The sequence below is a fragment of the Bactrocera dorsalis genome, chromosome 3, assembly GCF_023373825.1.
Source record: "Bactrocera dorsalis isolate Fly_Bdor chromosome 3, ASM2337382v1, whole genome shotgun sequence".
In the NCBI taxonomy this organism is placed as follows: Eukaryota; Metazoa; Arthropoda; class Insecta; order Diptera; family Tephritidae; genus Bactrocera; species Bactrocera dorsalis.
In genome coordinates, this window is record NC_064305.1 from 40,905,059 (window position 1) to 40,931,611 (window position 26,553).

General features: G+C 34.4%; 1 protein-coding gene and 1 long non-coding RNA gene across 12 annotated transcripts in view; one reads left to right on the forward strand and one right to left on the reverse strand.

Moving 5' to 3' along the window:
• LOC105232263 (RNA-binding protein fusilli) overlaps positions 1 to 9,190 on the reverse strand; it is a 46,444-nt gene extending 37,254 nt beyond the window's left edge. For 2 of the 11 annotated variants that reach the window (XM_049451242.1, XM_049451243.1), the window contains exons 1-2: positions 6,410 to 6,564; positions 1,494 to 1,831 (exon numbers count right to left, since the gene is read on the reverse strand). In XM_049451242.1, coding sequence (XP_049307199.1) covers positions 1,494 to 1,622 — 129 coding nt within the window. In that variant the 5' untranslated portion in view covers positions 1,623 to 1,831; positions 6,410 to 6,564. Of the gene's footprint in view, positions 1 to 1,493; positions 1,832 to 2,909; positions 3,135 to 5,821; positions 6,170 to 6,409; positions 6,605 to 8,918 lie in introns of those variants that run through there. The other 9 variants (XM_049451239.1, XM_049451235.1, XM_049451238.1 and 6 more) reach the window with 9 other exon arrangements.
• On the forward strand, positions 9,147 to 26,172 carry LOC125777213 (uncharacterized). The gene is made up of 3 exons (XR_007422170.1): positions 9,147 to 9,245; positions 25,423 to 25,480; positions 25,533 to 26,172. It is a non-coding gene; the product is annotated as an uncharacterized LOC125777213 (long non-coding RNA).
• Positions 26,173 to 26,553: the final 381 nt, after the last annotated feature.

Here is a 26,553-nt window from a genome sequence, read left to right on the forward strand (position 1 = left end):
GAAATAAGTAACAGGTCAATTGAAAATTCCTCGGCCTACCGCAGTAAAAACATTTTTTTGCTAAATTCGTTTTTTTTATTAGATGTACAACTTTGCTTCCGTTTTCCAATATATGTCTCTAGGGTCAAACACTGGTCGATTAAATCGTTTTATGTTGATCTTGGACATTTGTGTCAACATTAACCCAACAAAATATTTGTAGAGATCTGTTTGCATCCCAAACTTATTCTCAACTGAAAATGTCAATTTTTGAGCCGAATTCTCGACATTTGCGGGAAATTTTGCTTTTCTTTTTTAATTCCAAGAAAAGTGCGGCTGAGGACCCGTCCACGCATAATACGATCAATGTATGTGTCAGCCACAGTAATGCGTGGACGGGTCCTCAGCCGCACTTTTCTTGGAATTAAAAAAGGAAAATATGATTTCTATTAGGTATTAGAAAAATATATACAATTTTTGTAAAGCAACTTGTGTTAGTTTACAAAAAAATGGATCATTTCGTGTGTTAATTAAGCATTGCTTTTTGAGGGAATAAGGGAAAACACTTTTGGACCGCTTTTATACAATAGAGCCTTAAATTTACAAAACAAAAACGGCGACCCTCCAACTTTTCCATACCATTTTTTGTAGTACCATTTGTCATTTGCTTCAGAATATGCCTCACTTTTGGTGACCTCCTTTCATTTCTTTCACACCTTTCTCATACCCAAATATTCTTGAATGATATTTCGTACACATTCGGTGGATATCTTTAGAGTGTCTGTTGTTTTGAACAACTTTACTTTAGAGTCGTCCAAAACTATGTTGTAGACTTTTTTGATGTGTTCGTCAATAACAACCTCTTTTGGCCGTCCACTGCGTTCACTGTCTTCGGTTCTCATTTTACCACGTCTAAATTTAACATACCAATCCTTGAAAATTAATTATCCGATACAATTTGCAAACTAATAATCCGTAAGCTGTCGAATTTCTACACGCACCTTTTGAATGTTAGGGCTAACTAATAACCATAATTCTAGTATCGTAATCTAGGGTCAGGCCGGTGACTTTTCAATAGACCTTTTACAGAGCTATGATAAAGTTATGAGATAGACCAAGATCGCTTTGAAAACGAGGCATCCACATTTAGGTTTGTTATTATATGCATTAATAGATACACTAATACAAAGAGCTGCATGTGGTTCATAAAATATTATTAATAAAGTAGATTTGTTTTAGGTTAAATTAAAAATTTTTATATTTTTCTTTAATTTAACACACAAATTAAGATATTAATTCCAACATAACATGATGTTTATTTATTTTTAAATCTAAAAAACCTCAGAAACACAGTTCAAATAAACAATGTAAGAGAAATAAATTTAAAAGTTGACTATTACATGTGTTCAGTCATCTATACTTCGTAAACTTATAAAACAGGAGTATTAAATATAGAACAATATTAATAACTACAATCAAATAGTGAATATTATTATCTCATCAAAGTTAATTACCTTTCCGCTACTAGCTTCCAAAATAATGTACACTAGCAATATTATTTCCTTTTCATCCGCTCCTAGTCCTGGCCCATTTTGTCCACATGTTGCGATATATAGCGACACCAAATATTCTGAGGCCTGCATATTTCCTTTTTAATGGCCGTTTGTTTATTAGAATGTCTTGAATATGATCACAAGAAGTCTTTTTCTTTTATTTGCTTTTGCATTTGTAATATTACTTGGAGTATTTTGTTGGATTTGTTAAAAATATTAAAGTGTTAACATATGTATAATATTAAAGGATTTTCACATTTGTTGACATGCCTTAAGGTTTCCACAGTTTAATGTCTTTCCTGAAAAATCAAAAACACAATTACATTTAAATCCTAGATATATATATAAAAATTACATTCATTAGGAATGAGAGTAATGCTTAAGATATTATCTAGCTATTAAACGTCAATGCAAACTATAAATGAATTATATGAAGTTTTGATTATTGGGTATCAAAAAATTTATCTCATGCAATATTTTAAGTTAAAGTAACAGGTACATATATGTATTTGAAGATATAAGTATATGCATGCAGGATATTAGTGTCAACTGCTCCTGAAAGCACCCTTTGAAGCGGGTTTCAAATCAGAATTTTGCTTATCATTGTGCTAGTATGGATACCGCATTTCATATTTAGATATATAATATAAAGACCGCGAAAAGATGTTCGTAACCGAATAAATAAAAATAGAGTAAATACACAGAAGTAATTAATAAAAACAAAAATAAACTATGCAGCTATCAACTTAAGATTATTCGATCAAAAATTAAATTAAAAGCTAGAAATAGTATAGTATATATTCATACGTATGTAAATTGAATGCAAAAGCTGGTTCTGCCCCATTTCAGTGCACAATTTGACGATATAATTTCTCTTTTAATCAAAAAGAATTAATTTTCCTACTTTGCTATATATCCACACATTATTAAAATATGTTTGCACATACATACATAGATATACTCGATGAAAAGTAAAATACTTTAAAATCAGCATTTACTGTCGCTAAACTTATTCAGTTCGAGTAAAGCCGGTGATTTCTCGGTCTTGGACGTGCAATGTTCAAAGGTCAGAAAGTGTATGGGTTAATCGAGTATACTCACCAATGCCGACTAATGTCGCAATTTAATGCATGACTATTTGCGTACGGACTTAATATATGTATACACACATAAGCATACGTTTAGATGTATTTACATATTTGAATAGTCGCCTAATACATGTAACTATCTATAAGTGAAGTTATTATATTATTTAGGCGTATGTATATGTTTATGAGCGTATTTGTATATATGTGCATTTATGTCAACTCGTTTTTATAGGAATTTATATCCACAACTATAATATTTAAATAAAATTATAATAAAGTTTACACATACATAAACACATTCGGCAATGTCGCATCGTAAGGTTCTATGTTATCGGCTTGTGTCAGATTGTGTGTTGCTAAGTAACTTTTTGACACCATTTTATATTAACTTATCATGGCGAATGAATCGTAAGATCTTATATTTCATATCCTTAAACCTTTCTGGTACTTCTCTGGCTGATATGTATGTCCACATATGGTACTTATAACAACTCCATATATTATCATTTTATTGAACATCTATTATAGATTACAAGGTCTTTATATTGCCAATGTTTATACAGTTAGTTTTATTGCTATATTTTAGTTCACGTCGGCTAAACTTATATTAAAAACATCTTCAAACGAGCAATATGTGGTATTAACTCGACTGAAGAGGCTAAATTTAATATTTTATATTTAGTTAATATGGAAAACGTCAACCAGAGTATTGAAATTCTTTATATCAGGGACATGAGGTTTAAAGCAAGATATAAACCGATTCCATTCTAATTAAGCGCTAAAGCATATAATTTAAAAAAAAAAAAACGTTTTCATTTAGATTCATTAAAATATCATATTTTGGCCAACTTGAAGGGTTTAAAGTCAGGTGGTAAAACGAAAATCAGTATAGGGGGTGTTTTTGGGCTGAGAAAAGGACGGCTTGCATTAATTTAGACATTGCTCAGGTTGACTTTAAAACGCGTTTTCAAGGATTTTTTAAATATACAACCCACACTCTGACTGTCTTATTCTCCATATGGTTTGTTAGAAAAATTAAAATAATTATTTGAAGTATATGGGAGTTGGATGTAGTATCGACACATACTAGTACAATGTGCCCTTGGTTTCATTAAGCTACCTCACCACAACCAATCATATGGAGTAAAGTCAGCAGGATATTGGAAAATATGGGTGTGGCACTCGCCCGATTACGCCCATCTACGAACTCATCTCATCATATTTATGATTTAAATATACTATATAAACATATATCTAAACCTATTTTTAAGGTGATATAAACAACCATTAAGTGAACAAAACGTAACAGTTACTTATAACTTTAACAGTCGTTAGCTGCCTTCGATTGGTCATTCCTATGCACTATTGTCAAAAAATTAATTGTGGAAGCAACAACAATGTTAGTTGAAGTAGTATAACTTCTATCCTCAATCTTGCCAAGTTTTATTTTTCATATTTTAATTCACTTTTACTATTGTGACTATCGAAATCAAAATTTTTCTTTTTTTCTTGTATCGTGAGTCATGTCAAGCTGTCACGAAGTACACAGAAAGCCGAACTCGGACTGACGTATGGAATAACTTGGCACACTTTACGTCGATATCTACTAAATACAGCTTGTTCAAGAACTAAAACCGCTCTACCTTTCCAAGCGACATCGCTTCGCTCTATGAGCTCTTGAAATGTTCTAAGAAGATCTGACGTTTGCGAGATAAATTTTGTTCAGCGATGCGGTCCAAATCTGGCGCGATGGGGACGAAGAGCAGCATGAAGATATCATCCAGAAAAACGACGGTTTGCTGTGGTTTTTGGATGTATTTCTTCTAAAATGATACCGGTGGGAACATAACCGTCAATGGCGACCGTTATCGCTAACCGACTTTTTGATGCCTGAAAATGAAGCTCGTGATCTCAGCGACACTTGGTTTCAACAAGACGACGCCACTTTTTACACATCGCATCAATCAATAGATTTATTGAGAGAACATTTCGGTGAGCAGATAATTTCACGTTTGGGGCGGTCGATCGGCCACCAAGATCATGTGATAACATACCGTTAGACTTTTTCCTTTAAGGATATGTAAAGTCTAAAGTCTCGCTTTGTTTCAGGCCTTAGATCAAAACAACACTGGTGTCATTCGCCAATTACTAGTCTAAATGTTCGAACGAGTAATCGAAAATTCAACTCAACGGATGGACCCTTTGAGACGTAGCCGCGGCCAACAAGGATAATCTTCAAGAAATACCACGGAATGTTCTTTAGAATTATAATAAATATTCCCAATTAAAATTGAAGTTTCTGTGTTTTTTCTTAAGCGAAGCTAAAAATGCATCATATATACATATGATATAATATAAACACAACCAAAGGCTATAGACTTCTTTTATTCCCATTCAGCACTTAAGCACATCATGTTTAAGAAAACTTGTTTACCAATTTCGTTAAAATAGCACATCAATTCTTTAAATTCAGATGAATGTCAAAAATAAGTGAGAAATCACTATATCGCGTATAAAGGGGCTAGGGGAAGTCGAAGTTTAATTGCATTAATTTCTTTGCATTACTCAAGTATACTCGAAAACATGTTTTCACACAATTTTATCCATTATAATACTACACACTAGTCCGATTAGAAACTTGTAAACTAAAGCTCGCAAAAAGAGTTTATCATTTTCAAGCTTTTACCAACTAAATATTTTTTGTTCTAATAGCTTTAACATTTACAACTAATCAAAATCCAGTTATATCCTAAAGACATTCCGTAAGGTATGTTCTCGAATCCAATTGATTTTCAATTCTACCTCCTCTGTGAGTACTCTCTCTCTCTAAATCTCACTCGCGCAACTTTTATCTTGTTATTTTCAGGAAAAGTTCTTTTGGCAGTACAATGTATGAAAATTTGGTATAAAGTTTAAGTTACCCATTTTATAATAACAGTATCAACAATGTTCTTCCAATGGACAATTAATTCTATAGCTCAACTGTATACATTTATATAATATATGGTATATGAGTTCATACCTACTATTGGGAAGACACATATACGCATACTCAAAGTGTTTGAGGTAAGAAATCGATTTTCAACTATCAATTTACAACTGAAAGTTAACATTGCGAAACTACTATCGACTTAGAAACCACTTTTTTTAGTTACTCCACTTTCTTCGATCTCTTTTAATGTTTTATCTTGTTATTATTACCTCCTTTCCGTATTGGTCTGTTTTCCAACAATCACTTCTCACTTGTTACTTTGCTGTTTCGGTGGAGACTACCTGTTACACCACAGTTTCTGCCGTACAGATTTGTACGTATTGCAATTTTCTTTAATAACTTTAAAATTTTATTTGATTGGGACTTATGTAAATACTTCCATACAATACCAACATTACTGCACTTTTCTTTTAACCTGTTCTTCGCAAATTCCCCTTCTCTTTCTTGTCGTGTGTTCCACAAACATTTTCCATGCCATCAATTGGACTTGGTTACAGACGTTACATATATAGTCACTATTAAGTCGTTACACACATAAGTATGGACGTTTGTAGATTCTACGCATATATTTTTAAAATCATTTTATTATAAAATACACTTTTATTGTATTTTTAAAAACTGTTAAATTATATTATAATGATATAAATTTATATATGTATGTACATATATTTAGCAAATGAAAGTTAAGAGAAGAAAAACATGCAAAATTTTATATTTTATTTTCTCCCAGGGATAAAAGGTGGTATTTATTTCGAACATTAACTTATGTATGTATATATACATGAAACAGCATTTACCACAACATTAAACCCACATTGGCAATAATTAAAGATTACTACGTTTAGAAATTTTCAAGTGTTACCGGTATACTCGCGCTCATCTCTCGATGGAATGTCAGCAACTGACTGAGGTTGCTAGTGATCGACGATGTAAGCATCAGCCTTTAACCAAATCGCTTGTGAACATAGCTGGGAAAATGTTAACAAGTGAAACTACAAACGTATCTTACAAAAAGCAAAAATACGAAAAAGAGAGTCAGTAAACACTTAAAACACTTACAATCACATATCTGTATGAGAAGGTATACATACATATATACATACATATGTGTGTATGTCACATAGGTAAGACATGAACTCAAAAGGTAAACTTGTATACATTCATAAATAAAAATATTGCTTTTCTCCAAATTTTTATATAAAGAGCTACGTGTATCTTTATATAAAAAAAGAAAAACAATATTTTTATTTATGTATGTACGGATACATATACATACATACATATATCCAAATACAATTCATTGCATACATACTCTATGTTAGATATTTAAAACATTGAAGAGTATAGAGCTGTGCTCACTTTTCTCGTGTTTAATTTAACTCCAATTTCCCCTCGGTTGTCGTTTTATTTGTTGTTATGAGTCCAACTGCCGAACTCTTCATGCATCTCCACCAGGTGTCGTACGTATACAAATACATACATAAGTAAGTCACGCTTGAATATTTAAGCCTTGCTACCACACTCTGGGCAAATGAGAAGAACAGTTCATCATAGAAGAGTGTTTTTAAAAACTTAATTCCATTTGTTGGCATATTTTCCATTTCAAATACTAGCGCACATGTGCACTAAAGAAATCAGTAATAGTAACTTATATCCACTTATGTATATAATATTTATATAGTAAATAGTATGAATGCACTTTTTACATAAATATAAGTGCGTACCTAGAAATTACAACCATCGTTCTCTATACCGAAAGTATACTCTAAATTGATCTTATACCAAAGCGTAATACCAATAAAATATTTTTGTTTATTTAATAGTTGATAAATGTATATACTCTGAGTGATAAGAATGATTAAGCAAAATTTTTGTAATAGGTACTGTATTAATGTTTAAGATTACTTAAAATAAATGCAATCACGTTTCCAAGAGTTTCGGAAGTTTTTAAGACATTATCAAGAGTTGTTCATCAAAAAATATCGCTATTATCAGACTGAAAACATTGCATTACGGGGACATTATAGTATAGAAATTTTTATTTAAATCTACGCAAAGTACATTTCACATGTGTGCTTGAGTTGCACCATTTAATGGGCAATCACTGTATGTATGTATGTGATGAGAACTGTGTATATATACATATATTACAGTGGTATTACTGCTGATATTCCTAACAACACAGCACACCTGAGCAACTCCCATTACCAAGTGAGTAATGATGTTAATTACTCTCTGCACTCTCATTATTTCCCTCGCTCACCTTTGCTAATTAAGAAACGCAACATTGAGTAAAATCGGTCGATTAAATATTTTCAGATTTCAGGACACATACTCTCATTTCTTAGGATTGAACTGGCAGGTTTAACTCATCTTGAGTTCTCTTTTGTTTAATCTAAAAGACAACTAAATTTATATTTAATTAATGTAATGTTCATTTGAACGGATATTACGCTAAACTCCGAATAAAGTTGTCTGTTTTGGTGACTGAGTTCCTAAGTTACATTGAAATACTTCTAGTACAAATTTTAAATTCAAAAACGGCTAACTGAAAATAAACTAGTTTGTAAAATTTGTTTAGAAGTGATGGATGATTTTATCATTCTATATCGCATTTTAGAAATTAATACCGATTTTACCACCTTCCAAGGATAAATATTATTACTGAAAATATCCCTTTCTCATAGATACATATATATAATATGTATTTATATCAGATGTACCTAGGCATATGTGATAAGTGCAACAAAAGGAATACTACGATGTATGTACATATATATGTTAGATATAATATACAAATATATGAACATGAAAACTGTTTAAACACCAGTTCGATGGAAGTAGATAAGATATACTCACTTATCAAATTTTGAATATGAGCAGATATACTCGTATATACATATATATACATAAGTGAGTACACATAAATAACTTTTAACAAAAAAATGAATACCATCTAAGTTCACTTAAATTTTCAGGTCTATTAGGCCTTCATGCACGTAAAACTTTTGCTACGACTCAAACTAAATTTCTGTCGTTTCTCTTATACAATTTGAAATTTTCGGATACATATAAATATGTATGTATGGTATATTATATATTGTACAATATTGATTGAAATTGAAATTTAATGCATATAAAAATTCTTCATAAAGGATTACAGAGCACTTCAATTTTCCAACCTATTAAATATTGTTGGTTTCACGTATTGAGTTCATACAACTCTCCGAAAATTGATTACTCTTCTGATATTATTTTGAAAGAGAAGATCAAAACTCTCACAATTCCATTGTCACACTTGCCTACCTGTTTTCGTAATCGCAGCAATTAACTTTTTGCCTTATTATATCTTATTGCACTTTAGACGAGGGCTTTTAGTCATTTATATAAGTATATATAACAAATATGAGTCCGATCAGATTTAAACTGGATTTAATTTTTTTTAAACATGTTGAGAAAAGTAAGTAAGTATTTATTATAGATTGATTTTTTTTAATTTGGTTAAAGAGCTCAAACAAAGTTAATACGTTTTAGCAGCATATTTAAGGCGCAACGAACACGGTTTTACTGACATTTCAAGCAGCAACAGCCATTATAGCCATACTCGTTCAACGTGTAGACTAGTATCGTAAGGTAAATTCTTCCAAACACATACAGCAACAGGTTTTTACGCACTCTCTCAATATACTTTTATGTGTAGTTGTAAACACACATTACACTTCATAATGGAGATTACGCTGGCTTTGCGTTTACCTGTTAAATAATATCATACCAATGAGAGAAGAAACCCCTCTTCATTGTGTCTGTATTCAAGTATAGTGATCTTAAAAATAACCAGTTCAGAGAAATATACATATACAATTTTCTACAGATCAGTGGGGTGAATTTGAGGAGTTGATTTTTACTAAAAAGAACTCTACAGCTTTTAATATTAGACCTTTTTCCAAACAGTAATATTTTTATCTGTGTTGAGTTGGGAATGGAAAATGTTCCTATGGTGAAAACATATTTTACATTTTGCTGTGACAAATGGAAAGTAAAATTTTGACAGTAAAAGTTCAAAACAAACTTAATTGCATTGTTTGAATGTTTGCTTTGGAAATTGAATTATTAAACATATTCATTAACTGAATTTTTTAAATTAAATAAAATTTTATTGAGATATTGTGTTATTGAATTCGGTTTACATATGTACAAACATAATTATATACTCATGTGTACATAAATACATTTGCATTAAGATCGTTTAATCAACTACAAAAATATTATTTTAATTCATATAGTAATAATTGAAATAAAATTTTTACTTAATTCTTTCTTCTTAATTTTAGTTTGCGATATTTCGGATAAATAACAAAAATTCAGTATTGAATGGAACAAATAATAACATTAACAAATGAGAAATTACGAACAAATAACATATAGCTGGCATACAATATGAATTGATCAGGGTATTATAAGTCCAAAGATTACGTTTTTCTTGTTTTTATCATTATTCACAATTTTTATACTCTTGCAACCTTTTGCTAAAGAGTATTATAGTTTTGTTCACATATTGATTGTACGTATCACCTAAAACAATTCTAGATAGATATAAGGTTATGTGTATATAAATAATCAGGATGACGAGAAATGTTGAAATCTGGGTGACTGTCAGTCTGTGCCAACTGTAACTTGAGTAAAAATTTAGATATCTTGATGAAAATTGGTAAGATCGTAGATGGGTGTAATCGGACCACAGCCACGCCCACAAATAGCCATTAAACAAAAATCTCTCTAACTAAGCACCTAAATAGGATACAAAACTGTAATTTTGTACAGGGAATCACAGTAGTAAACGCGTCGCGTGGCCCCGCCTAATAAGTTTATTGTGGAAATCTCCTAAGCTACTAAAACTAAAACAACCAAATTTGCTGGGCGCAAATAACGGGTTCTGCGAGAAGAGCTCTACGAAAATTTTTTTAAAATAGAACAAAAACGGCTTGGATATTAATGAAATTCGTTATTCCTGTGAAAGTATATTCGATGTCATTTTGTACGGAACTTTTTATTTTTTTTACATGGCCATCACGGTCACGCTTGCAGAACTCCAAACGCTGAACCCAATTTTCGACGGTTTTCAAATATCAATCGGCCGATATTGTTGCAATTTCACGTTCGATATTCGTAAGAAATTCTTAGATCATATGGCATAGATTATGGACTTAACGTAACCTAACAGGAAATAGTCGAATAATGGTTTGCTGTCCCTATCAGTCTACTTTTGTACCGTCCCTATTGAAAAACCTGTTATAATAAGATCTCCCACCCATAGAGTGAAAATGCGTGAAATCGGATGATAACCCCGCTCATTCCCTATATAACGGTACGATTAAAAACTACTAAAGCGCAGTAAATCAATAACTAATTACGCCAGAGGCATTAAGTTTTACGAAATGATATGAGAGGGGTTGATTGGAACGGATGGAAAAATTGGATGATGGGCGTGGCCTACTTTTTGGTGAAATCGCATATCTTAAGTACAGCGAAATCGTTGTAGACCAACGCCTACTTCTCATATAACACAATTCTAAATTTCACTTTATTTTTTATTCTTCATCAAGTAATGATTAATATAAAGGGATAAAATTTTGCAAAAATTGTCAAAATCCAACTAAAACTATTCAAGTTCCTAGGTACCGAATATGTAGACCCCAGTATCGATAGTTGACTTTTGACCGAAATTGTCGGCCAATGTGTGAGATACAATCGAAATTAAGACAGAATGCTTTTTTTTATAAGGTATTTCCCTGGCTTTGATTCTTGCGAGTTGCAAAAGTATAAAGTGTTTGTTTTAAATAATTCTTTTATGTTATGTGTTATTGTCAAATTTCGACCACATTCTAAATATTAATTTAAAACCGAGCGAAGTTGCAACCATGGTATTTCGAAATGAAAAGGAATATTATCTACAAACAAGAACATAAAACATAAACAGGAACAACTCGGTGCACTTCGTCTTTTCCCGCCGCCAACTCGAATACAAACTACGGGTTTGGGTAAAAAAAGCCTTCTTGTGTGAACACACTCAAAGAAATCTCTTCCCATTGTATATACTTTCCTAACGGGTTGTCCTTTAACAAGCAACCGCATATATGCACACCTATACGCACAGGGCTACTGTGGGAGTCAGCAGGTGGCAGATAGTTGAACGGCCTCCGGATATTATATGAAAGTTAGCTGCCAATAACCAGTCCCCGACCAAAGCAGCAGAGATGGAGGGTATAGCTTAAAATGCTATATCTAGCCGACAAAGCCTCTGTAATGGGGTTAGTCGACACCGCCAATAACTAAGTGTCAAACCATGCTGGGAGCGAAGGAACGTAGGCACCCATAACGACCTACGCCAACCCTTGGTGTTCTGACTACATTGCGGTCGTAGTTGTACCGAAATAATTGAGATTTGTACCATAACATCGAGCCCACATTTCAAATTTTTGGGAGTAATTCTGAATCATAGACTTTCATTCAAGCAGCATCTAATAGCCACACACACCAAAGCGTCCAGGTCTGTGTCGGCAATTGCTAGAATAATGCCCAATATGCGAGGCCCCAGACAACTAGGGAGAAAGCTGCTGACAAGTGTCAGTAGTTCAATTATTCTACACGCGGCATCAATTTCTTTATGGGGTCAGTAAAGTAATCTGGCCTGTTTTTTCGACATTGTTTTTTTTCATAGAAATTTTTATTCTACAATAGAACTTTTTTCACATGTCATGAGGTATATAGTGGAATATATAAACAAATTCTTTCGGAATTTTTTGATGGCATCTGTCGGAGAAATGGCTGGGTGAATAAAATGCGGTTTTTCACTGGCGGACACGATTTCTCATGTTTGGATCGTCTGAAACACAAAAACCCAAAAAAGTACGTGAATGGTTATCGTCCCTTCTAGAATCATGAGAAAATGTTGATAAATAAAAAAGTAATTAACTTTTTTTTAAATTTTCCTCATGTTTTTTACATAAATTTTGTCATAACGTTGTCAATACATTATAAAAAAATATAGGGACGATAGCCAGGCGTTTTGCGAACATTTAAAAAATCAAGCAAATCGGTTGAGTAGTTCGAGGGGAATCATGTCCGCCAGTTTAAAAAAGTGTGTTTTAAGAAAAACGCGTTTAAAGTTTGAGGTGTACACTCCGATCGCTCCGAACGGTATTATTATTTTTGGGCCTTTTTCGAAACCTTCCAATGGTTAAGTGGGTTTCTACATTAATTCTAAGGGTATAAGGAAACAGAAAATGCAAAAACAAAAAATTTTTGAAAAAAGTTTGCCTTACTCACCCCTTAACTGCTACTATACATAGCTCGTACATGAGAGGAGCTGCTTCGGTACAAAGACTGTATCAGAACAGTATCGGATGATTCAATCAATGTTATATCGGGAATACTCCCCATAGATCTAGAAGCAAAGCCTTGCCCATTATTCCGAGACATGAGAGCTAATAAAACACCTAGCCAATATAAAAAATTTGGAAATTGGAATAATAGCGTATATTATGCAAAGGGTACGAGAAGACGAATTCGCTGTAAGCCGAGAGTGCAGTCCCGAGATAAACAAATGACACCATAAGGAATTACATATAAAACAGCTGTTATGTACTCGTACATGTAATAATACCTACCCTGCGAAGGACAGCCTACAGGTTTTCCGCAGAGAAACACAGGTCTGTGGGCAAGGGGGTGCCTGAATGTATGCGCTGTACAAGCGACCATAATTGTTGGTACGGGCCAACAATATCTTTTGAAGATTTACACCCACCTTTGGCGTATCCATAAAATACCCTTTTAAGGCGTTAGGGGTAGTTAGAATTTTCAAAAAATTATCGTTAAGTGTATTATCTTAAAATTATTTTCTGAAAATTTCACGTTGATCCGATAATTAGTTTTTGAGTTATTCTACAAATAACAAAGAGAGCTCAGGCACTTCACAGTGCTAGTGTGAAACTTTAAAAGCGTTTTTCTCAAAACTATGTTTTTTGAATCGGTGACAACTGTAACTCGAAAACCGCTCAGTAGATTTTAATGAGATTTATACAGCTTTTAGAATACAAGCTAATAAACAATAATTAGGATTTTTATTTTTTCAAAAATTTCGATTTTTTAAGACCAATTAACTGTTGATTTTTTCGCAAAAATTGAGAAAAAAAATTTCCTAAGGCTGCCATTTTTTTAATTTTGAAAAAAAAAAAAATAAAATCCTTCGATCAGGCCGGGATTATCTATTTATAAAACTAATTATTTTTGTCCGATTGTTTTTAGATGAATCTCCAAGGACTTATGCTTGTCACCGCGACTTCAAGTCAACACATCCTATAATATTGCCATATTACTACTTTTGTAAAATAACATGATTTAATAGCAAAAAAAAATACTGAAAACTCTCATTTTTTCGGGCCTCTGACTACCCCTAACCCCTTAAGTCAACTGTCAGTGATATATGTATGCAAAGCTGGGCAAAAACTAAGCACGTTCTAAATGAGAGTTAGTGAGATTTGACATACATACATATATTGCTATCCAAGACAATGCCACAATATGAGAACATACAAACTTTTGTTATTACAAACAATGTTTGAAAGCACTGCAACTAGTTTTATAAACTAACTAACGAGCAGTGTGATTTTAATAGCTTAAAAAGACAACAAAAAAGTTCGTAATGTGTCTTTTGTAGAGGGCTTTTACCTGAAGTCTTATTTCTTTTGTACGGGGTTTGTCCGGAAAGTACTAGGACTGAGTCGATTTAAAAAAAATTATTGAACCAATCATTACAATTCTTTAAAAACTTTCAAAATAGACTCCTTTCTGCATCGAGCTGCCAGCGCGATTTCTAAGCATTGAAGGCGTCACGGAAGGCATTCTCCGGAATAGCCTTGGGAGCCGAGTTGCATGCTGCTTGAATCCCATCCGTCGTCTCAAAATGCCTTTCATCAGCCTTTCAGGTAAGGAAACAAAAAAGCCCCGGAGGGCCACATATCGGCTGTAGGGCGGCTGTGGAAGCGTTGTGATGCCGCCCTTGGTTAGGAAGCTTTTCACAAGAAAGGCGGTGCGAGCCGAGGCGTTGTCGTAGTGCAACTCCGATCGACAACGATGTGTTGTCGGACCTAATTGCCATTCGTTAGAGTCTTGAGGACTTCCACCTAAAAATTGATGTTGACCGTTTGTCCAGGAGGAAGAAATTCATGGTGTACGATACCTTTGATGTCAAATAAGGCAATGAGTATCGTTTTCACCTTGGTGAAGCTCCTTCATCAGCGACCTTTTCCCGGCCCTCCAAAAAGGCCTGGTGTCACCGAAACACATCACTTTTTGCTAAAGTATGGGTAAGCCTGCTTCATCATATCAAACGTCTCTGATGCAGATTTACCGAGTATCACAAAGAATTTAATGACGTACCTCTGCGTAACGAACGCTGCATTTTCTGCTTGCAGCACTCACAGAAACACGTCGCGCGAAAATATTTGTCCTGACTAGGAACGCCCTCTACCGAATCTAGTCGATGCGCGAACGCTCCGAAGTACAGTTGCAGCGGAAGAAAATCAGTTCTATTACTTTCCGGACAATATCAGTATTTCTGATGTTCCGGGGCCTTAACAATATGACATAGACCGTTTTAAAGTTTTTTTTTAGCAATTGACAAATTGGGTGGAATCCAAAACGAACAAATTCTTTCTACAATCAATTAGATCGCATTGACAACGTACTTAGCTAAATCAAATGCATCATTACTGGAGACGAGGCGTGAGTTTATGCGTTTGACGACAAAACTGTCCTACGATCTAACGAATGCCGCTAAAAAATTTAGTCGAAATCGAAACAACCAAAATTCATTGAAGACACTAAAATAAATACATATAATGCATATATAATATAATACATATATAATATAATACATATAATATAATACAGATTTGTATTATATTAAAATACGTAAAAATTTAGTTTTTTGTTCAGTCAAATTTGATCAGATGGTACTATAAATTAACAAGAAAGAAAGATCTAAATCACAGGGCTCAAAGCCAGGGAAATGCTTAAATGTGTAAAACGTCAACCAGAGGTTGGAAATCCAAGCAATTTTATAGTTTTACAAATACTATAAGGTTTGTTATCGAACCGATTTTATCTATTTTTCCCAATACCACATACGATTAACATGCCTTATACTAAAAACCAGTTGTATATTGTATACAGTAGAGTCAGACGGATGTTCAAAAATCCTGATATTAGTTGTTTATAGGAGCTGGGTCAAATTTTCACCCGATTCTATCTATTTTAAACACAAAGGTATACTGTTATGAGTAAAACACGTTCTGCCATTTTCAATGAGCTAACTCACATTTTGACCGATATATGCCGTACAAAGTTATCAGGAAGCTCTATGGGGGCTAAGAGAAGTATTAGCCTGATTCAACCAATTTTTACATACAGACATGCCATTATCAGAGAAGGATTATCCCTAAATTTTAATTATATATCTCACAAATTGTCCGATTATTTTATAGCTCATGCCTGTTGACTCAGCTCTCTCCCAGAGTTCCCGAGGTGACCAGTGTTTTCGTAAAAATTAAGTGAATAGTTAATAATTATAATATTCGAATATTTATTTAAATATTGGGAATACCGACAAAGGAACGTGTTCTCGCTTTTGCAGGTTGTTGTAATATATTCATTTAGTGGTATGCTTGTCAGTACTTCAACAACGTGGTTATATCTAAGCTAGATACATTTTATGTATATAGGGTATCTCAAAATTAACGCAAAATTTAAATATGCCGCCATTTATGTAGTAAAGTGTTGGCAACCCTGAAAAAAATCCAAATCGACAGCTGACAGTTTAGACTCGGTAAAAATCAACTGTTACAAGCTAGAACAATGTGTCCTTATTATTGAACAATATTTCAAAAAATAATAAAAGCTTAGCTTCACTAACTCGTAACTTTTATTCAACATTTAACTTTTGTTGAATTATTTTTGTTCACAAAATAACAAAAGGGTCGCTACCTTACATTCATATTTTACAGAAGAACCAAAAGAAATAAAGAAAACAAACAAAGTTCTTTTGCGTTGAACTTATTTTCATAATCTTATCCAACGTAAATATAAATATTCATTTCACTGTCTTTCTAATATAAGATGGTCTGCCAGAATCGATGCCGTCATTTGCAGAAAATCTTCCTTAATAAACGCTTTGAAAGACGTTAAAAACTCAACCTTATACCTTAACCTGAATTATACGATTATTTGAATGTGTACATATATACTCGTAATATTATTACCAAATTTCACTGCGTTTTGTAGGCATACATATGATTTAAAACAGCAAAGCAAAAAGCACGAAAACGACCAAAATGGAGAAGTGGATGAAACGTACTGCAAAGGAGAACTTTAATTTAAAAGAAATCGTTATCATTTTCATGATATGAAATAAGATGAGCTCAATGCAGCTGCAAGGAAATTTACTAACAAGTATTTGGTTAATGAAATAATAAATGACTGTCAAAATTTGTCAAATGAAGCTATTCACCTCAAATTTTGAAACCCATCAATACTCCAAAAGTAAGAAGACTTCCTAAATATATACATACTAGCTGATCCGGCAAACTTCGTTCTGCCCAAAATAGATTTTTTTTTTTCATTTCAAAAATTACACCGGCATTGGTTTTAATAGAATATGAACGATTTTTCCTAATTTCATTGTGTATACTTTAACAAAATTTTTACAAATCTTTCTTTTGTAAACATTGAACGGGCAGGTTTTCGATATGATCCAAACATTGAATATATCGCATCTGTTCAAATCGGTCAGATGTCAGTAGTTTGTCAATATTGCAATACAGTCAAATTTAAAAATGAACCGCCAGGGTTATGTTGCGCCGGGGGAAAGACGATGCATTCCATGTATAATACCGAGGCATCTCCGAGTAAAGCAATGTTCTCGCGAACGGATCACTGGCGGAAGTTGCAAAGAAACTTGTTAAAGTGGTTGCTGGTGGTATTTCCGTTCGCTGTACTATGTTCTCTGCGTTGAAATAAACTCGCTGGCCATTCGCCAAATGAGCTGACAGATGCACAACAGTAGGATGGCGTTCATGAATTGCAAATGAAAATATTTTCCAGATTGCTTCATTGCAGTTCACATATCTGCCCATTTGAAATTTGCTAATTTCATCTCGTTCAACGCCAATAACCGCCATATCGCTTCCTTTGGTGACATATTTGCAAACATACTTAATTGATTTTATTGAACTGCAATACTCAACATTTATATGTGTTTTGAATGCCTTAGACAAAATTGGCGAATATGGAACGATCCATGTGTTATCAACCACGAAATTCTTTCCTTTCAATTGAGTGATGAATGTTCTGCCATTGTCAGCGGGTGAGCGACGCCGATAGAGAGGGTATCCGTCGTTTCCAGTTTGAGTTTCCGAAATAAAAGCACGGGGACAGCGTTTTTTGCATTTACTGTCCGACATACAAACCGAAGATGGATCGTGTTCTCCGCATGGCCCATGAACCATATTGGCCATCACCACTTCGTGCAACTCTGGATCTATTTCAACATCAGGAATTTCGGCGGAAATGATGTCATCAATTTGGTCAGGTGTAATTTTCTCCACCATCCAAAGAAGAATGTGTGCGTGGGGCAAACCGCTCTTCTGCCACTCTAATGAGTACATTCAGCATCGAACAGTGCCATATATACGTTGTTTCGTAATAAAGTCCATCAAACATCTGAGTTTTTGTTTAAACACGCGTGCTGTAACATCGTGGCGATCGCTTGGTGATTGACCGGGATGCAATAGATTCGTAATGCCTGGCCATTTTGGATTGCAAGTTAATGTCACAAACAAATCCGGCCGTCCATAATTGCGCACGTAAGTCATCGCATCCTGGGAGTACCCATGCATGTGTCTAGGACTGCCAATGTATGTCGATGGCAAAATATAGAGTCGACCAATATCTGTAATATCCGCATCACCATTCATTGCATCTCTTAAGTGAATATACTCTTCAGATCGCAACTTCGACTGATTGTATTGCATGTAATTAAGTCGTTTTGTCTCAACTTTAACATACATGTCAACTGCATACTGTTGAAATAACCGTCCATATCTCAGTAAATGGTTGTCATAGTTTTGGCGAATCATCATTCGATATGCGTAAAACTTCATTGAACTGACTTTTTTATTTGTCTCGACACCTAAAAGCTTAAATTACCTATATGAAGTAGCAAACAAAAATTTTTTATTACTAACCATTCACCGGATTTATCATCTTATATCCTAAGTGATATCCGTCTTCTCTACGGCAGAACATGAGCGGATATTGCATTGCGTCGTAAGACCGATGTGTCTCACTTATCCGTTTTAGTGCGTTTTGATTTCTACGTTTGATAACAATATCACGCGACTGCAAATTTTCTCCAACAACAACAACTGATATTTCGCGAACTGTAGGTGCATTATATTGTCTTTCATGTGACTCTGTTGGTCTTTTGTCCGCTTGTATGATTATACTATGATCATCTGTTGGCATACGTTCCAACGAAATCGTAAACAGTTTAATGAGGCCATTGTGTTCGTGTAACATTTGCTGCAATTGTTCGATTATTTCTCTTTTCGTTGTATTGAAGATAGCACAACGCCGATTTACTTCATCATGTGAATCTCCCAGAAAGTAAATTTGGAGATATTTGTGTTCTTGATCTGGATGCGGCAACCGCGATCCAGCGAGATGAAACATTTGCCCATGAACGTGTATAATTGGAGGAAAGCTCTGTAGTTTCTGTCGAATATTGTTTGGCAAAAATACCTTAAACGTTGGATTGTAGTTTTGTTCATTTACAATTTGCTTTAAGAAATGGCTCGAGTGAGGAGATTCACCGTAAAGCAGCTGGAACAATGGCTGTGGTGGTGGAAGCAATTCTAGCAACGGTTCATTTTTAAATTTGACTGCATTGCAATATTGACAAACTACTGACATCTGACCGATTTGAACAGATGCGCTATATTGAATGTTTGGATCATATCGAAAACCTGCCCGTTCAAAGTTCACAAAAGAAAGATGTTGCCGCTGTTGTCGTCGAATAATCGCATGTTGTGATCTTACTTCATCACTTTGGCGAGTACGAACTTCCTTTCTTCTCGATCGTTGTTGCTGATTGTGAACTTCCCTTCTTCTCAATCGTTCTTGCTGATTGTATGTTTGGTTGACATCTTCTAACTGGTGCGTGCTACTCTCCAGCAGTCTATTTCGTGGTGATACCCTCTCAATAACACTTTCCCTTTGACGTGCTCTGCTATTTCGTGTTCTCCTTGCGGCCTGGGAACTCCGAGAAGTGTTACCATACGTACTGATTCTTGACATCGTAACAAATATCTAATTGGAAATGATCATTCATTTGCATAAAGTTCATATAAGGTTTTACGGACCAATAACTTACCTTTGAAAACTCCAAAAATGAATGAATTAAACTAAGGAAACAGATCAATTGAATGATAAATTCCAATGTACATAAATCGGTATTCGCCAACAAGCTAAATCACTTTCACTAAATAACTCACTTTTTAAAACAAAATATATCAATATATCAGTAAAGCAAGGCGCATTTTTATTGCCCTCTAAATTTTGCGTGTTCGATTGCAAAGCAAAATTGACGTTTAATTTAATTTGTGTTTGTTTCATAAAACTACCATTTCCATAAACCAAAAATAGCACGTAACACAACCAAAATTACCATATAACCGCTGCAGCAAGAACAACCAAAATGTCGTGCTAGGTGGATAATGAGATAAATATATGGTGGATTAACAACCAAAATAATTAAAGATTGTAAGGGAGGTAACACGTCCCCTTTTTCGATAACGCCAAGCTTTATGGGTGAGAATGGTGTTGTTTCCTATAGCTCTACACCAATTTTCATGTTCCTACCTTAAACACTTTTGAAGATATTCGACTTGAAAAATTCAATTTGTATGGGAGGTACCACGCCCCCTTAATATTTTATTCTGATTTTAAGACATGACCTGCGCGTGGTAATAACAAACAAATCCCCCAAAGGAAGTATTTCATTTGATTCAGCCGTTTTCGAGTTTTAGCGTTACAACTATACACCATTTCATTTTTATATATATAGATGTACTAGCTGACCCGGCGAACTTCGCCCCGCCCAATTTTTATTTTTTTTTTGGAAGTCATAGACTCGTATAACTTTACCACAAATAATATAAACTTCAAACAACGCATTTTCATTTAATGTTTTTAATGTTTGTAGCGCCATCTACTGTAACATACCGCACTCAATACCGCTCTTAGCGCCACCAACTGGTGGATAGCTCTTTGCTAATAATAAACAAATAATTTGCAATAAATAAATAATGCGACTATAAGGAGAGTTATAAACTATCCTATCTTTCAAGTTGGACCAAACTGCACACAGTGTTAAAAATTTCATTAAAATCGGTTCAGTAGTTTAAGAGTCCATCGCAAACAAACAATGTGACACGTGATTTTTATATATTAAGATGTACATCGCTTTGAGATTATTTTGCACTTTACCCGGTACTATTTCAAATAATGATTTCAGAAAAAAACTCATTTTTAACATATGTACATAACTTATAAGTTAAAAATAATAAAGCTTGGAGAATTTTAAACTCTTTGTTCAAAAACTTATTCATAATAGTCAGCAGTTTCCAAAAGAACGATTTTTTTATTAGTTAGATTAGGAAATAAATGTTGGAATGAGATGTTTCTTTTCTGTCTGCTTATTAACTGTCAAGTCTCGCTATCCTTATATTCATATATTCCACTATAATCTGAAAAAATATTTATATAACCTTTGTATTAACTACATACATATATCAATGTTGGTTGCACAGGTCGTACCCCACAGTTGAATGCCATATATCCAAATCGGTTTTATGATTGTACGAGTATAACAGAACTTTGTTGTCTAGGCTAAATTAAGAATTTTCATACAAAAAAAATTTGTTCCTCCCAATATCAACTAGAAAACAGATTTAATACAGATGTGATGAGGGCATAAAACGCTACGTGGTATTCAACTTATTCTTCAAAAACACTAAAACAGGATGTGGGAAGATAGCAGAGAGGTGACCCCCACTTTTCATAATAACATAAAAAATAGAAGAATGTTAAATTTGATTGGCATCTTTCGAGCGCGTCGCGATATATGTGACTTCACCTAAAAGTGTCATTAGAGTCTTCTCTTACTATCTCGGGAGTAAAATTTAATATCTCTGTCGTATTTAGTTATTGATTTATTGCGCTTTTAGTAGCTCTTAACAGTACTGATATGTGGAGAGTGAGAGGGGTTATCTTCCGATTTCATCCATTTTCACATTACCGGTAGGAGTTCTTATAATATTTGCGCTAGGCAAATTTAATTGTGGTAGTTAAACTTATAAGATGTCGAGACCACACCCAATTTAAAAAAATCCCGCGGTACCCAATGCTACTGCGATCCCAAATAAGAGTTTTATATCTTGATTTAGTGCTTAGTTATGATACTTAATATGTTTTCGGTTAAAGGCGACATTATCATACTTTCTAGCAACATGGTACAAAAGTATAAATATACTATACCCACTAAAAAGTGCAATACACCAAAAAACTATTTTAAAATCTTTTATGCACTTGGAACATGTTGCACAGAAGATAATAATTGTGTTCACTAACGGTTGATTACCACGCTTAGCTTACCCAGCGCATTCCAATAATGAGTATAAGATTTGCACACTTGCTATTGATGACCCTCCCGTCCAATGTGTGAAAGCCCTCATTCTGTACTTTCAGTGCAGTATATTGGACTTTGAAACCGCCATGTAACTAGCCAGACTGCTGTCTCTTCCCCATGCAGTCGATTAATAAAAAGACAGCCAGTTCTACGTTAATTGAATTGACCCGAATTGTATCCCGCCAAGGACTTTTATTTCGGTGATTTAGCCCGGTTAAGATTAGTTAGTTTTACGTTAGGATTGTCATCACTGAAACAACTCCTAGCAGTAGGGTTGCCCCGCATCCTCTATCCCGTGCTGGCATTGATTCTAACTCACCACGAATAAATTTTCTGCTGCATTTACGCAAAAAAGCCCCATCCATCCATCAGGCCTTAAGGCACATAGGTAGTCAATCCCACCACAGCCGGTTCTACGCACCGGAATAAACGGCCAGAATCATTTTATCGGTGAGTATAATTAAAAACACATAAGTAGGTAGTGGACCACAAGTTCTGTGGCCCCATGCTGCCATCGCACTACTCCAACATTATCCACGGCTGATCGCACTGCGCCGCCACTCTCATCAAGTGTCCAACAAAGGATCTCTACGGTTCCAAGCAGATCAAACAATCAGTAGTAACGGGATTGCCCAGATGGAATAAACATGCTAATGCACCTAGGCTCGTCGGGAGTAAGTTTCTAAACAAACTCAACTTGTCGCTCTTCACTCTTTAAATACCCGATCTGGGGTAAAACTAAGGAGCAGTCCTTAAACCTGGAAACCCGCTAACAAAGGGGGTCTTATCTTTCGATAACTCTGTTTTCCTTAGTAGTGAAGCCTTCCTACTCCCGATGTTCCGCCACGAAAGCCACCCTGTGAGAGAACAATCCTCGAAGCGTTGGCTTTGTCAAAAGCTTTTGACACAAGCAACCAAAGGACGCTACTCTGCGAATGGTAAGCACCTTGTCGTGGTGCAAGAGCTTAACTGCAATGCATTTTCGGCATCTCCCTACCTTCAAGAGCCATGCTGCTTGGCATCTCTCCTGGAAGTTGGCAGAAGCTGCCTGTGCGTGGCGACCAAGAGCTACCACCTCCTAATCCAGAGTGTTATGCGACTTCCGTGCCTATTAGATAATTTGCAGTCAGGAGGTTAATTCGGTTGTATTCAAACGGAACCCTCCCAACAATGGGCCCCCTTTAGAAACGTAGACCCGAAAGCTCACTAATATGTCAATAAAGTTAGATATTTGAAGTTAAAACTGAATGTAATGATTTTTGAAAATAGAATCAGTAACTGACCTTTCAGATAGTGAACTGTTAAGCCAAGATAGCTTTTCATTGTGTGTTGGTGAGTCCAGATATCAGTAGTAAGACACACAGATTCAGTCTGTCGCAGTTCAAGTTTTATTTTATTCGACAAATCTTGATATTTACGACTCATAGCATTAGTTATAGTTGGCTCACAGGGTATGTGATACAACGGTTGTAGTGTTTTAATAAATTTTCTGAATCCTGGTCTTTCTGTGGTACACAGAGGCATATTATCAACTGCGATCATTCGTAAAAGAGCTGTGGTAGCTTGATCATGTCTATGTCCACCAGTTAGGAAACAATGAAAATGCATGATAGAAGAAATTAATAAGATTGACTTTGTTTCCTAATTTAAGTCACTACTACCTGAAAAAGAATTAGCATTGTTCATACAACGATCCTTGGACATGAGATTGTACTGTGGTATTTTATTGAACAGATGATTTAGTTTGAGGTACCAAAGCAACCGATGGAACAGATGATTCGACAGCGACTAAAGCCTAAGAACAAACAAAAAAAATTAAATTGTCTGTGGAGAGGAATAGTTTATGCACAAACTTTAAAAAGTTCTTTAAAAGCACTTACTTTTTTAGGCTGAACTTCGAAATCATTGTGACTGTCATTCAATCTTTTCCGAGTTTGTTTTTCATTTATTGACGGAGGAGCAATCTTGTGAGCACATTGTAAGTGCTTCATCATTGTTGATGTGCTTTTATTAAACAAAAACTCTTTATCACATAAATTACACTTAACTTTACTGCCATTGTTAACTTTTGTGCAACAGGCCCATACCAAACTGGGAGCCATGATAAAGAATTATTCAATACTATATACTTTTAAATATTATATACCGTATATCAAAAAGTTAATATATCAATTAAACAATGATTGTTATGATTAATTTTAAAGTTGGAATATTAATACGCATGAATTAGACTTAAGTCGCCTTATTTGAAATGTCAAGGATACCGGCGACAATATAAACATAATAATGTCATAGACCAATCAGAATATCAGAAAGAGGCTATTTATAAAGAAACGCTTCGATTGGTACTTTCTATAGTGCTTTTAAAAGTAAAACGAGAAGTAAAAATTTTACCAACTATATTACCATCAGATACTGAGTACAGTGGGGAAAAATTAATGCCTATAGGATAGTGTATGTTTTCATGAGTACAGTAGGAAGCTGTATAAAGTTACGTAGGTTCTCTTTCTTGCTCTTATAAGTATTTTGCGATAAAATTGAAACAACTATAGTTACTTGGTGCAGGTCTTATCTTAATTCCGTCAATTGTCGAAGTCATCGAGTAAAAGTCGATTTAAATCGATTCAAGACAGGCTTGAATCGATCATAAAAAGTCGATCATTTCTATTAAAAGATCGATTTTTGACTAAAGTCAGAGTCGACTTTCCTATCCCTATTTTTAATAAACTCTTATAAGTATTTTGCGATAAAATTGAAACAACTATAGTTACTTGGTGCAGGTCTTATCTTAATTCCGTCAATTGTCGAAGTCATCGAGTAAAAGTCGATTTTAATCGATTCAAGACAGGCTTGAATTGATCCTAAAAAGTCGATCATTTCTATTAAAAGATCGATTTTTGACTAAAGTCAGAGTCGACTTTCCTATCCCTATTTTTAATAAACTAACAAAAGCTAATTAAATATCAAAATGAATTCATGTTTGTTTTTTTTTTATTTGAGCTCTAGTGAAAGTAAAGGGCATCAAAAAATAGTGCGGAGGTAGCTAGGAGATCGTAGCAATAGCGTAAGTATAAAAACAAAATTATGAATCCTCATTAATAAAATTTTCTTTGTAGATGTGTCGTTGAACAAAGCATTGAAATCTTAAAAAGACGGTGGAGTATTTGAAGATATGATAAGAGGGGAAGGTATTACCCCACAAAAGTGGAAGATTTGCTAAAATTTGTGAGGCATTACATAACATCTGCATAAAATTTACAATTAGTTACGACTCTCAAAAATTCGTATCACACACAAAAAATGGACAACGGGGTAGCGAACCGCTTCACCGCAATCGACCAAATAAATAATTTTAAATCAAAAATGTATATATCCTTATCCTTGTAAATAATTTAATTTTTATTGGCAACTAAAATACAAAAATTTTATCACATAAATAATTTTTATTTTTTAATTTTTAATGAGATATTCCATTCATTGGTTTCTTGTTTAAGTTCTTTATTCCTAAAAAAATAAAAAAAACTTAAAATTTAAAAAAAAATTTACTCACATTTCCATAAATTTGTATATTACGATTGGTAGTTACGTAGGTTTATATAGGTAGGATACGTTTATATACTCGTTCACGTGTGTCATCTTGCTAGATTACGATAGAAGCGTTACGATCACGTATATAAGCGTTACGGTCACGTATGTCATAATACGAAATACAGACTTTTCCGTGACGAGTGATACGTTCACGGATGTAACGATTCGGCCCCTGTTTGATAGAAGCGGAAACACCTCCTAAGAATCTCAGGTGGTATTTCCTCGACTACGTCGACGACATTGACCAACCTTCGGACGCAACTCACTTCAGACGCACACTGACAGCCCTTTACAGTGGACCTATTAACACCTTAACCGACTACCCCTCAGTGAATAACGCACTTCACAACACAACTTGCCACGCGAATTGGTAGTGACCCTTGCGAAACTTCGTTTTAGATACTACAGTTAAACTCCTACTTATCCAGAATCGACGCCAACGTACCAAATATATGTAAGCATGCAAGGAGCATAACAATGACCTTTTTGAATGTCTAACGCACCCTACTCAACTAATACCCTTCTTCCTATGGTCTGACCCCGTCGAAA